The sequence below is a fragment of the Panulirus ornatus genome, chromosome 14 (genome assembly GCF_036320965.1).
Source record: "Panulirus ornatus isolate Po-2019 chromosome 14, ASM3632096v1, whole genome shotgun sequence".
NCBI lineage: Eukaryota > Metazoa > Arthropoda > Malacostraca > Decapoda > Palinuridae > Panulirus > Panulirus ornatus.
The window spans coordinates 48504427-48519726 of record NC_092237.1 but is presented as its reverse complement, the minus strand read 5'-3'; the positions used below and the strand labels follow the sequence as shown (position 1 = coordinate 48519726).

The 15300-nt window shown below is 39.7% G+C and overlaps 1 protein-coding gene across 2 annotated transcripts in view; it reads right to left on the bottom strand.

Moving 5' to 3' along the window:
- Positions 1-13291, bottom strand: part of AcCoAS (acetyl coenzyme A synthase) — a 142632-nt gene extending 129341 nt beyond the window's left edge. For both annotated transcript variants that reach the window (XM_071669833.1, XM_071669834.1), the window contains exon 1: positions 12922-13291. In XM_071669833.1, the coding sequence (XP_071525934.1) occupies positions 12922-13232 (311 nt within the window). In that variant the 5' untranslated portion in view covers positions 13233-13291. The remainder of the gene's footprint in view (positions 1-12921) is intronic.
- Positions 13292-15300: the final 2009 nt, after the last annotated feature.

Sequence of the window (15300 nt, the reverse complement as noted above, 5' to 3'; positions counted from 1 at the left end):
AGCAATTAGCATGACGGTTGCAAGAAGGAATTTTTTTTTACATAGCAAAATTATTACCTTGATTTTTTAATATATTCTGGAGTGATAACAGAATAATTTCAGATTACATGGAACATCCAAATTTTTGGAATGTACAACTTTATCCCTCATCCAGCACTGACCACCGTACCACAGCCACCATATCCTCGACATAAGTGGTAGTCCCTTCGTAACGAGATAGCATACCAGTTTAAATTGTTCTGCTTTTGTTTCGGTAATCTTATTATAGGTTACCTTGACCGTTTATATGACTGCACAAGAAGGAATCCCTGTGGCTGACCACATAATCTTGACAGGTGAATATATCATACACATGGTTTTATTCTATGGCCATCGATAAACTTGCCTCACGAGGAACAAGCTCAGTCCGCGGATTGTGTTTTAACAAGTTAGATCACCTATGAAGTGAACTTCACCCTGCGAAGTACTCATCCCCATATGAATAAAGTGTTTAGGTACAAGGACAAATAAGGCGCCCATAGGAGGAATCATTGAGAAAAGAATCTAAAACTGCAGCTGCATTATATATAAAAATATAAATGCTTGGTATTATAAAGAACTACACTTGAAAAATGTTCAAGATCATACTTATCATCGCTGTTTCATTCCCAAGGTAACTGGGCAAATCAAGTACACAAACATCCACTTACACAAATGAGTCTGAGTGAAACTAAGGTCTACATCAAAGCCAAGCCTCTACTGAAATACAGAGAGGATAATGAAAGAGAAAAAGACAACAGTCACACAGTAATCGTGTGATGCAGCAGCTTGCCGAGTATTGCTTGGCCTTGCTATTGGTGGGGGAAACACAAGCTCCTAGCTCCTGGAAACAAAAAGTAATACCTATAAAAGAGGGAAAGTGAACCAACACTGCGTCGTGGGGCAAGCAGGTTAAGGTTTGAAGTTACACTGGGAGAACCACCCCAAATGTGAGATCAGTACTCCATACAAGGACGGATTAATCCTTTATCAAAACGGAGCAACTGTTAAGAAGAAAAGATTTTCGACATCTGAATAGGCCACCCAGTTTCTAAGAGGCAGACTTAGCTATTTTCTTAATGTGGGATTCCTAAGATAAATTGGATGTTACTGCTACATCAAGTATGTTCACCGAGTCAAATGGTAAGAAACTGGGTCCTAAAAGCATTAACTTAACCATATTTCGTCTGCTCCACAGACATATCCTGTCCAAGTCTTGAGTTTATTACGGAAGCTGTGTCGAGACGAGATGCAGATCGAGAGAGAAGGAACAGAATTGAAGGACCCAGAGGAATGCAGTGTTCAGTTGTCAGCGTACGAGTGCATTTGCTTGTGGAAGAAAGGAAATCACTGACAAAAAGGAGAAAAAGTGTAGGAAACAATACATAATCTTGAGGGGAAACCGCTATTACTGGAGAAAGAGGAAGAGGCTAATCCATCATCAATCACGGAGAAAGATCGGCCAGAGAGGAAGCTAGATAAGTGGGAGCAAAGTGAGGGAGGGAAGCCAAAACGGGAGCTTAGAAATGAGATCCCGGTGCCAAGCCGTCAAATGCTTTAGATATATCAAGAACTGCATGGGATTTCCCAGAATCTTTCAGGGATGATGACTGCACATAAGTAAGATGGAAAAGCCTGTCACCAGTAGATCTCCCCTTACGGAAGCCATACTCATCAGAGAGGACTGTGAGATTCAAGACGTCTGAGGATACGGGAGTTGAGGAAGGATTAAAAGACGTTGGAAATGGAAGATGTCAAAGCAAAAGGACGATAGTTAGAGGGGACAGAACGGTCACCCTTCTTAGGGATGAGATGTACCAACACAACTTATAGGAGTGTTTCTTACTTTTTTTATCAATCAATTCAGTGTGTAAAGTGCAGTGAAACGTGTTTCCAATAATGCCACCTCCACACACTAAAAGCTTCCATTACATCCAATCCTTAATCTTTATCTGTAAATTATCAAGCCCTAATCAGTTCCCTCACTAAATTTATCTACTTCTTACGTAGTCTGCCTCTCATTACTGTAACCTCTACTGTCCTTTTGTTCACCCAAAGTTCCACAGAAACATACAATCCCAAAAGACTCATAATGCGCTATCTTATAAACTCTTAATACTACATAACCTTCTCACACCTTCACTTTACCTTCCCTCTTTACAGATAGTATACTACGCAGTTTCCATCCCTACCACATCTAATATTGAAAAATATAATAATCGCGAACATGTGTAACAGGAAAAAAACTACGCGTTGGCATGAGAGCAGTCGGTGGAGTTGCCAGCTGTCGGTCATGACGGGTGGTGCTGACAATGGCATCATTCAAGGCAGGTAACCTTCACGGTGATAGTAAGCCACTAAAAAAACTAAACTCTCGCTGACCACTTATAATGCCAGTAGCTGTCTCACCTCAATGGGCTTCGTGTACCCAACATCCACTGTCTTAGAGACCTATATTAACACAACCATTTTGCTCTACCAAACATTGTTGTTAACAGACTGGGATACGGATACACACTAGGATACGACGGAGTTGAACATTAACAACACGGCAGTACCCTCTCATCCCACATTATCTTGCCTTACTTTCACATTCTACCACAGGTAACTCCTCAGTTAATAACATCCGTGACCACAGGCAGGTTGTCGCGTGCAGCTGTGTCAACATAATCATATGGCCAAGTCCACACAAAATAAGCTTATTTCTACAGTGATACCACTTGTTATTAATGTCGACACTAAACCCCGATAATAATCATCTTAAATGCTACAAACAACAGTATGTGTGACACAGCTGAGACAGTTATCAGACAAAAATACACATCAGATACTTCATTAACATCTAATCAATACCATGACAAAAACCATCCACTCCTCTCGCTTTTCACCTGCTTTGGACTTGGTTCACTTTCTCGCTATGGTTTCCACAAGTTTTACTCCGAATTCCAGCAACAACACCACAGTCCAATAAAAAGGTTTCCTTATCGATTTTTTCTTAATACACAGGACAGTCAGTCCGTCACAGATTATTGCTCTTCGGAGAAAAAAAAAAAAACTCAAAATAGTATTTCTACATAAAAAAATATATATTTCCATAAACAGATCGTGATCTGTTGTGTACTGTGACCCACATGAATACTCAAAAGTACAAAATCATACATGATACTGTTGTATCTACAACATACTCTATCAGATACTCATCTTTACAGATGTTTCGCTAAACTGCTGGTACTTCTCCATAACTTGCAGTTCAGCCTCATATGGTTCACAAGCCAATGAAAATCACCTTCGGATGATATATATATATATATATATATATATATATATACTGTAAACTACGTCAAAAATTTATTTCAAGTTCCTACAAAACAACAGAACACCACAAATTTACATGGAAGTCACCACGAACCTTAGTCCCTGAATCTTCCATGCAACTGGTTAGCCTTAAAACAATTTCATTATACGTGACCCTCATGTTCTAAACACTTACCACCCTTCCTCATATAACTCTCAGTACCGATCACCTTGTTCCGTTGACTGTTGATCACTTGCCATTTTATTAAGACAGGTTATAAAACTTACGGGAACAGACCAGATAACTTATATACACAGTCCTAACGTACTCCGTGGAAAGGTAGGCAGCAGCAAAACATACTGATCACGGGTTCTGCAGCTGCAGTGAGTTAAGCAACCAATCACTTTAACCCCTTCCCATAACATCCCCGTAACTTACAAAATTCCTGATAATTTGTTGTCATATACTGACCCTCCTAATAAGGGCCACAAGAAAATGGCACCGTTACTCCACGACAGCTACGTCCCGATGCGTCCCTATTAATGAAAGGAGGCAGCAGACATGCTCGGTGCCACGGAAACCCTTATACCGGCAAGCAAAAAGGATTGTGCAACCAAGTCTGCTGTTGAGAACTCGGTACATGCTTACGACCATCCTCAAATAACCCGCTCACCTCCATCCCAAGGTGTATCCCCGTCCACTTGAACTGTAAATTAATTTTTTTTTTTCTCACACCTCTACGATTCCCCTTATGGATCTTATCTATTATCATTATTATCATTATTATTATTATTATTATTATTATTATTATTATCATTATTATTATCATTTCTTTTCTAAATTCAATGAGGTAAATCAAGCACATAGCCTCCGCAACACATGCGGAATTCTACATTCATAAGATGATTCTTACATTTTCACTTTACACACGAAGCTGATTCCCTACCTTGAAACCAGTCTCTATCTATACCACTTCCAACCACAATATGCTTCTTATCAATCATTCCTCTACCATTTGAGACAAATTACGTGTGAGCATATTACAAACATATGAACATGATTACAGTGCATATGAAGGCACACTTTCATAGAACACATAAAGCCCTTCAACAGCAAGGAATCGAACCCGGGACCTTTGCGTTCCCAGTTACCACGAAAAGTTCCGGTTTCGGTTCTTTGCTGTTGGAGGGCATTATGTATCCATACATATATATCACATAACCATCCAACAGCCAAGGTTCGAACCCAGGACCTTTTGAACAGTAGGCGGGGACGATACGGCTAGGTTATGATCGCCCCTAATACGGAAATGACTATTCACTAAATAATCCAATACCCTTCGTCTCACATACATGAGCAACGGGGTCTAGACCGGTCAAATCCCATCAGGCTCACATTACCAGCAGATAGCATTTTACAGATCCTAACTGAACAAACGCGGAGGTATATGAACACGAATATAGTGCACATGAACGCGCACTTTCATGGAGCACATGACCCTCCAACAGCCAGGGTTCGAACCCAGGACCTGGTGCGTAGAGGGTTATATGTTATCTATTATTGAGCATACTGCACCTTTGGATTTCAGAGGTAGTATTTCACAAAGCCTTCCATGGCTGTCGTGCCAGCAGGATGTAATTTCCAAATGTAAGCTGGGAACCACACCTTCTACGATTATCAAGGTAACAGATGAAGATAAACCTCCTGTCTGCGCTCCAGGGAGTATATATAGCCTTAGGGATTTTAGGTGTTCCCAGTAACAGTTTCTTTGCAACATTAATACGGACTGTGCAAGAGGTTATAATGAGGGCAAATGAGAGTTGGGGTGAGAGAGTATCATTAAATTTTAGGGAGAATAAAAAGATGTTTTGGAAGGAGGTAAATAAAGTGCGTATGACAAGAGAACAAATGGGAACATCGGGGAAGGGGGCAAATGGGAAGGTAATAACAAGTAGTGGTGAAGCGAGAGGGAGATGGAGTATTTTGAAGGTTTGTTGAATGTGTTTGACGATAGAGTGGCAGATATAGGGTGTTTTGGTCGAGGTGGTGTGCGAAGTGAGAGGGGTCAGGGAGAATGATTTGGTAAACAATTCGGTAAACAATTTAGTCAGATTATCAAAACATACGTTAAACTTTCATCGGAAATCCAGCATCCTTTTTTTTCCAGGCATAAACACAGCCTCATCTCTACTAGCAAAGGAAACTTTGAGATGACCAGCATCAATTACAATCTTGTATGATTTACAACCTTTGCAGATGATGGGCACACCCAAAGTAAGCATTATTTCAACAACAAATTTTGAAAGTACACTGGACACTCTAAGTGTCTCAGTGGTGCATTGGTTAGTACTATTACGTATTTGATCCACTTGCCACGGTTTGATCCTCCGCATGGGCAGATGGCACACAGCTCACTCAGCTGTTCATCATTCCTCTGGTTGGTAGATGAATAGGTCCCAACTTTGGTTGGGGTAGAGCTGTAACAGGCATAGCCGGTCGATTTTCCAAAAGTAGGTTCTATGGCCTATCAGGTGTTGAAAGTTTACTTTACACTAGATATAAACTAAAAGTGCATTGTGATAACACAGTATGATTTATCATACTATAACAAGATCGTAATTCTTCTTGAGAAAGAAGTCAAAGCAAGCTTTCCTTGGATCAAAAATACAGAATTAGGCAAGCTGTTGACAATGGAACATAAAACAGGAGTGGTTTTTTATTTAGTTAATGTCTAGAGGGAAGAATAGCACTGACCTAAATTAAATTTCTGGTTTATAAGAAATCTCTTCTTTTGTCTTGTGATTATCACAATATCTACATAAAATAAGAGGGAACTGTGAGGTTGACAGAATAAAACTTTATGCCAACTTACCTTCCATTAGGTCTGGGTATTTTTTTTTTTTTTTTTATCGTATAAATCACGAGAAACATATTCTAGAAATCGTTATCTCTGATAACCACAAAACTTTAAACTAAAGGAAAGCAGGACTTGGAAGCAGAAAATCATATATTGTATCCATTCAGATGATGTGAGCAATTTATCTAACATGAATGATTATTTTATATATAGTTATCAAAATGTTGACCTTATTCATCCTTAAATATCCAAATCAAACCAATGATAGGTTAGGTACAACAGTCTCTGGTTATGACATTGTAAGTCACGTCTCTGAAACCAGCACTTGTTTTGGCAGACTCAAGTTACTCTGTACTGTAATTTTAAAACTTTCACCATCCTGATCTACGACAGGAGAGTTTTTCTTTTTCATCACATCAAATTTTTCCATATCTTCCATGTCCTGCCCTCTCTTATTTTCACTTGAGAAAAATAAGTACATATTCTAACTTTGTTCTGAAAATAAAGGCATGAAATAACTCTCAATAGGGGTCACAAAACAAATAGGTTTTGTATCAATTTCATATTCTAACCCTAATCAATTGGATATGGTGTACTTTCACTGAAACATTTTACTTCATCTTTCATGATCATATGTAATGATTGTAATGGAAAATAGTAAGAGATTATTCTACATCTAAGATTCCAGAGGTATAGAATTAGTTTACTGAAGGAATGAGGGGGTCCTTTATCTATCAATCTAACACAAACTTTAACGTTACAAATCACACTCCTCCTCTAAATCACTTCTACGCACAAGATCATTGATATCTATTTCATCTAAATCTATATGCTGTTTCAGTGGCGCCCCTAAACTAATACCTTTTCGCTCTCAATTATCATCTAGTTGGGGAAATATTTCTTAGGTAAAGTTCCAGGGTAGGAAGATCACAAAAATATACTTGACTTGGAAGAAACATTTCAATGGACTCTGACTTAGGGTAAGTCATTTGGAACTTTATTCTTTAACCTTGCGATAATAAATGTGAAAGTGGGTAGGGTTATGATGATTACAGAATATGTGATCGTATGTAATGAAAATGGAAGCGGAAGTGGATCATAGGGTGGGGGAGGGGGCGAAAATTTTGGGAGCCTTGAAAAATGTGTGGAAGTCGAGAACATTATCTCGGAAAGCAAAAATGGGTATGTTTGAAGGAATAGTGGTTCCAACAATGTTGTATGGTTGCGAGGCGTGGGCTATGGATAGAGTTGTGCGCAGGAGGATGGATGTGCTGGAAATGAGATGTTTGAGGACAATGTGTGGTGTGAGGTGGTTTGATCGAGTAAGTAACGTAAGGGTAAGAGAGATGTGTGGAAATAAAAAGAGCGTGGTTGAGAGAGCAGAAGAGGGTGTTTTGAAATGGTTTGGGCACATGGAGAGAATGAGTGAGGAAAGATTGACCAAGAGGATATATGTGTCGGAGGTGGAGGGAACGAGGAGAAGAGGGAGACCAAATTGGAGGTGGAAAGATGGAGTGAAAAAGATTTTGTGTGATCGGGGCCTGAACATGCAGGAGGGTGAAAGGAGGGCAAGGAATAGAGTGAATTGGAGCGATGTGGTATACAGGGTTTGACGTGCTGTCAGTGGATTGAATCAAGGCATGTGAAGCGTCTGGGGTAAACCATGGAAAGCTGTGTAGGTATGTATATTTGCGTGTGTGGACGTGTGTATGTACATGTGTATGGGGGGGGGGGGGGTGGGCCATTTCTTTCGTCTGTTTCCTTGCGCTACCTCGCAAACGCGGGAGACAGCGACAAAGTATAAAAAAAAAAAAAAAAAAAAAAAAAAAAATGTAATGAAGCATCTCTACACTTCAAAAGAACCTATGAAAACCTTACCTAACTTATTATCATTAATGTTTGAAGATATCTGAAGATAGTGCAAAAGCTAGTTTTTACATTCTGTCACTACCTGCGTTTACATTCATCCCATTGCGTGCATTCACTATCTAAAAAAAATTACGAAGGCGACTGTAGCATGTTGTTGGTATATTCTAAGCTTTAGCGGTAAAATTCCATGTAAATCTGTTTTACTACTGCTCCACATTTTTTTCTTTATTGCAGACGTCCCCAATCATCTGTTATTCATTCCCAAGGAAAAATTACTACAAAACACTCTCACAACCCTACCAAATTACTAAGTTATTACTGTGCTGCCGCTAATCTTGAATTTCACTAGCTGCTTGCGAGTGCATATATATATATATATATATATATATATATATATATATATATATATATTACTTTGTCGCTGTCTCCCGCGTTAGCGAGGTAGCGCAAGGAAACACGAAAGAATGGCCCAACTCATCCACATACACAGGTATATACATACATGTCCACACACGCACATATACATACGTATACATTTCAACGTATACATATATATATATATATATATATATATATATATATATATATATATATATATATATATATATATATATATACACACAGACATATACACATGTACATAATTCATACTTGCTGCCTTTATTCATTCCCGTCGCCACCCCGCCACACGTGAAATAACAACCCCCTCCCCCCGCATGCGCGCAAGGTAGCGCTAGGAAAAGACAACAAAGGCCACATTCGTTCACACTCAGTCACTGGCTGTCATGTATAATACACAGAAACCACAGCTCCCTTTCCACATCCAGGCTCCACAAAACTTTCCATGGTTTACCCCAGACGCTTCACATGCCCTGGTTCAATCTATTGACAGCACTTCGACCTCGGTATATCACATCGTTCCAATGCACTCTAATCCTTGCAAGACTTTCACCCTCCTGCATGTTCAGGCCCCGATCGCTCAAAATCTTTTTCACTCCATCCTTACACCTCCAATTTGGTCTCCCACTTCTCCTCGTTCCCTCCACCTCTGACACATATATCCTCTTTGCCAATCTTTCCTCACTAATTCTATCCATGAAACCAAACCGTTTCAAAACACCCTTTTCTGCTCTCTCAACCACACTCATTTTATTACCACACATCTCTCTTAACCTTTCATTTCTTACTCGATCAAACCACCTCACACCACATACTGTCCTCAAATATCTCATTTCCAACACATCCACCCTCCTCCGCACAACTCACAACCATATAACATTGTTGGAACCACTATTCCTTTAAACATACCCATTTTTGCTTTCCGAGATAATGTTCTCGCCTTCCACACATTTTTCAACGCTCCCAGAACTTTCGCCCCCTCCCCCACCCTGTGACTCACTTCCGCTTCCATGGTTCCATCCGCTGCCAAATCCACTCCCAGATATCTAAAACACTTCACTTCCTCCAGTTTTTCTCCATTCAAACTTATCTCCAAACTGACTTGTCCCTCAACCCTACTGTACCTAATAACCTTACTCTTGTTCACATTTACTCTCAGCTTTCTCCTTTCACATACTTTACCAAACTCAGTCACCAGTTTCTGCAGTTTCTCACCCGAATAAGCCACCAGCGGTGCATCATCAACGAACAACTGACTCGCTTCCCAAGCCCTCTCATCCATAACAGACAGCACACTTGCCCCTCTCTCCAAAACTCTTGTATTCACCTCCCTAACAACTCCATCCATACACAAATTAAACAACCATGGAGACATCACGCACCCCTGCCGCAAAACGACTATCACTTTCCTCACTTCCTACTTGTACACATGCCTTACATCCTCGATAAAAACTTTTCACTGCTTCTAACAACTTGCCTCCCACACCGTATATTCTTAATACCTTCCACAAAGCATCGTTATCAACTCTATCATATGCCTTCTCCAGCTCCATAAATGCTACATACAAATCCATTTGCTAAGCATCTCTCACATACATTCTTCAAAGCAAACACCTGATCCACGCATCCTCTACCACTTTTGAAACCACACTGCTCTTCCCCAATCTGATGCTCTCTGTACATGCTTTCACCCTCTCAATCAATATCCTCCCATATAATTTCCAAGGAATACTCGACAAACTTATATCTCTGTAACTAGAGCACTCACCTTTGCCTTTGTACAATGGCAGTATACATGAACTCCACCAATACTCAGGCACCTCACCATGAGTCATACATTCATTAAATATCCTTACTAGCCAGTCAACAACACAGTCACCCCTTTTTAATAAATTCCACAGCAATACCATCCAAACCCGCTGCCTTGCCGGCTTTCATCTTCCGCAAAGCTTTTACTACCTCTTCCCTGTTTACCAAATCATTCTCCCTAACCCTCTCACTTCGCACATCACCTCGACCAAAACACCCTATATCTGCCACTCTATCATCTAACACATTCAACAAACCTTCACAATACTCACTCCATCTCCTTCTCACATCACCACTACTTGTTATTACCTCCCCATTAGCTCCCTTCACCGATGTTCCCATTTGTTCTCTTCTCTTACGCACTTTATTTACCTCCTTCCAAAACATCTTTTTATTCTCCCTAAAATCTAATGATACTCTCTCACCCCAACTCTCATTTGCCCTCTTTTTCACCTCTTGCACCTTTCTCTTGACCTCCTTCCTCTTTCTTTTATACATCTCTCAGTCATTTGCGCTATTTCCCTGCAAAAGTCGTCCAAATGCCTCTCTTCTCTTTCACTAATAATCTTACTTCATCCCACCTCTCACTACCCTTTCTAATCTGCCCATCTCCCACGCTTCTTATGGCACAAGCATCTTTTGCGCAAGCCATCACTGCTTCCCTAAATACATCCCATTCCTCCCCCACTCCCCTTACGTCCCCAGCTCACCTTTTTCCATTCTGCACTGTCTCTCCTGGTACTTCCTCACGCAAGTCTCCTTCCCAAGCTCACTTACTCTCACCACTCTCTTCACCCCAACATTCTCTCTTCTTTTCTGAAAACCTCTACAAATCTTCACCTTCGCCTCTACAAGGTCATGATTAGACGTCCCTCCAGTTACACCTCTCAGCACATTAACATCCAAAAGTCTCTTTCGCGCGCCTATCAGTTAACACGTAATCCAATAACGCTCTCTGGCCATCTCTCCTACTTACATAAGTATACTTGTGTATATCTCTCTTTTTAAACCAGGTATTCCCAATCACCAGTCCTTTTTAAGCACACAAATCTACAATCTCTTCACCATTTCCATTTACAACACTGAACACCCCATGTACACCAATTACTCCCTCAACTGCCACATTACTCACCTTTGCATTCAAATCACCCATCACTATAACCCGATCTCGTGCATCAGTACTACTAACACACTCACTCAGCTGCTCCTAAAACACTTGTCTCTCATGATCTTTCTTCTCATGCCCAGGTGCATAGGTACCAATAATCACCCTCCACTGCTGTTTGACTCCAACTGATTCTCGGGTGCAATTAAGTGATACGCACAGTATAAGGTGTTGTTAATGAAGATGCTATTGTGTAACTGTCACTGATAAGGTGCTGGAATAAATTTTGTTATTCAAAGGTGCCTCGTTATAATCCGGGGTTTAAACTAACTGATAACCCCCCAATGCCACAACTATTTTACAGTTGCATTTCCTTACACATGTTCTCGCTCTTAACTCCTATAATAATATAAATCGAACCCCACAATCTCCCATACCTGCAACCGCAACTGCCTTTTTTAACATGTCTAACTTATTTCCATAACTGGATTCCTATTCACTACCTGATTCGGGATCTAGGGCAAGGATTAAGGAAAGTACCGTACAGCACAACGTTCCCGAGACAGTAAACACCATATAATTAGCCCCCCTTCGTTTTAGTGGAAATAGACATAACGTAGAGTAGGTTGGCTCCTTGAATGTCAGAATCATTTGAATCACGAAAGGTCACCGTTACCTATAAAATCAAGCCTACATCCTTAGCTGGGAAACATTCTACAATATTTTCCCGACGAGAGTTGCCAGTTACCTGATCTTCATTGTTAGTTATCATTATGTTTCTTTGAAAACTGAACTCTGGAGGAATGAGAGCCCCTCCAGTAGATTAACATAATCATATCATAAGAATTTTTGTATTATAAATGTTGAATCTAAGAACTTTGAGATGGTTCAAAAAAAAAAGAAAAGACATCGGGGCAGACACAGATAACGAATTTGCAAACCACCTCAAAACGTTAAATCAAGATGTCTCCCTCCAGACTTCACGCATACTGATGTCAGACCAATCAAGACTAACCTAACCTAACCTAACCATACGGATCCATCTACTGGACCTCCTTTCAACGAACAAAATACTATATTGGCCAGTGGCAACTGCAGTCTGGGTAAGTGGCAACTCTCCAACCCGGGAGTTTATGGGCGCATGTACGTACTCCAACACACTCACCATTACACAGCCTGTTTAATTGTTACAATACCGGATTCCCATCACCATAACTGTATCCCTTGTCTTGTTCTCTAATGCATAATGTTAGCCTGCATCCTGTAGTTACTACAAGGGATTCTACACAGACCAGTTATGGCCTGCTGCTGCTGGGACAGTGAACTAATGTTACAAGCCCAAACCTCAGTCTTCACAGTAAGCATATCAAACGTTGGTTCCTAGTCTTTTAAAAGATTGGGGTGGCAATCATAAGTCATACAGCATTCACTCGGGTATATATTCAAATTAGGGGAATATAGAAAATAGGGAGGAAGCATCCTGGGCTGTACAACTAAGGGGTTTAGCAGGGTGATCCAACAATACAGGGGAGAGAAGCGCCAATGTTAACATTGATTTCTGTCACTCACCAGTAGAATGCCACCTGGTCTCCTTTGCCAGCCAGGACGTGGCGATCCAAACAGTTGTAGCAGATGTTTGTTTTAGCGCCTTCCATCCATCGGATAAATATTTTACCCTTGGATATGTCGAAATTGTAGTCCATAAATTTGCCTGTCACATTCTGTTCAAAGTGGAAATTTTTTGCTATATCTCCCCAGAATGCCTCTGGATCTTTGAGAGACTTATCATACATTTGCTTATACTGTTCCATGGACGAACAGTGTGATATCTTGGCCACCCTTTCGGCGGGGTTAAAGATCTGTTCGTTACCGTGAGACATTTTGAGACGAGACTTCTTTACCGTCCAACCTCACACCTTACACTGCTGCTCCTGGGGCTCCAACAGCCAGCTGCCGCCGTTGTACCGTTAACCGCTATGCTAGCGCATCGAGCGTCTCTAATGCTAGCGCAAAATTTTCCGATGAGATTAATATTATGATATAGATTGGCACATCCACAAAGAAATACGATTTCTATGTCTATTTAAATAGTTTATAAAGTATTTATCATTTCTTGATACCAGTACTGATGTAAAACTGATGGCATGAGCGAGTACATAAGTATTTTCGGTCCTAACCGTAGCGGTGCAAGCTCTACTTCAAATTACATACTTTTTAAATGTTTCTCTGCAGCTTCCTTAAGTGTTCTAGCAATTCATCATCATATATATATATATATATATATATATATATATATATATATATATATATATATATATATATATATATATATATATATGACAGATCATTGAAAGCTCTTATCAAAGAAGGTTTTCTTTTGAATTTTTGGGGACACTCAATCATTCATGTTGTGCCTTATTCATTTGTTTTACCCTCATTATAACATGATTTTGTATCGGCAGTGTTTTTGGAAGATTTGGCTGTTATCTCCATGATACATTTGTGGGTAAAGATTCTGCTCAAACAATAAAGAAAACAAAGTCAAATGAAGAGAGCGAAAGAAATATTTTTAGAGGAAATAATCTGGGGAAAAAGCTAAACAAAGTGAAGAGAGAAGTATGTGTTTAAATAACTGGAGAAAATATACAAATTTCAACAATTTAAATGACTTTAAAATTTTCAATATCAAGTAAATCATTGAATTTAGTTAACAACATATGATAGATAACCACGACTTGGTAATGAAACGTTACATTGTACGGAAACAGACACTGAATCAATTTCCTCGCTACATTTTGGATGGATTTCTCTCCCCATATTGTGGTCGGATTCCCTTTTTCCTCATGAATAAACTTTTTCCAATCTAGAATGTGAATTCGCCCATTGAACTATTAGGTATGCCATCCATTGCCCTTATAAGTGTTCGCTTTTCACCATACTGGCCTCGACTTGTCACATCTAACCTCAAGGAAATAGTTATCGGCACAAACTCAACAGTTACTTGTCTCTCATACTACTACAGATATTTCAACATGTCTCGTAAATATTCTTATATAAAGATATAATGCTAAGAAAGCAAGAGAAAGGGGGATTCGTGAGGGAAGGTATGGGCCTATCTCCCACTGAGCTGAAGAAATTATGAAGTGAACTTGATAATAATGATTAACAAACCTAGAATTATTCTAACCCTTTAAATCCCTCGGAAATAAATACATATCTATCTGTATCAAACCGTTTCAGCCATTTCTAGTGCCATAAAACAGCTTTATCAGTTTCAAATCCTTCCCAAAACACCGATATAACGTATGATCATAATGGTGAAATTTTCTCTTCTCACAAAAGCATATCAGTTTGTTTCATTGCACTAAACTTCCTTGATTTTTGTTATCAGGTATGACATGTCAATATCATATGTACAACACATGTATCTAGCTCTGGGAAATAAGATTATTTCAAGTAATTGAATTTAACACCCAAATAACAAAAAAAGCGATGGGTTCTCTTAAGATACAACGTATTCGTCCATATCACTGTCTTTTCTTACCGAATTCTTAATAAAATGCGCACGAGTCGAGATGACGGCATTGCTGCTGAACACAGGGGTAATTTGTTGTGTATAATCATAATCAGCGAGTCTGAAAATGGGTAATCGTTATCGATCATGTAATGATTTTTAAGTCCTGGCTTGGTTCTGATATTTAGTTCCTTGTCCCAGTATTGATCCTTCAGTCCTGGCCTGGTACTGATATTTTGTTCCTTGTCCTAGTACTGATCCTTCAGTCCTAACCCTAGTACTGATCCTTCAGTCCTAACCCTAGTATTGATCCTTCAGTCCTGTCCCAGGAAATGTCGATTTTCAGTCTTGGCCTGGGTATTGATCCTTCAATCCTGGTCCTTGTAATGATCCTTTAGTTCTGACGTAGGTATTGGTCCTTCAGTCCTAGCTCA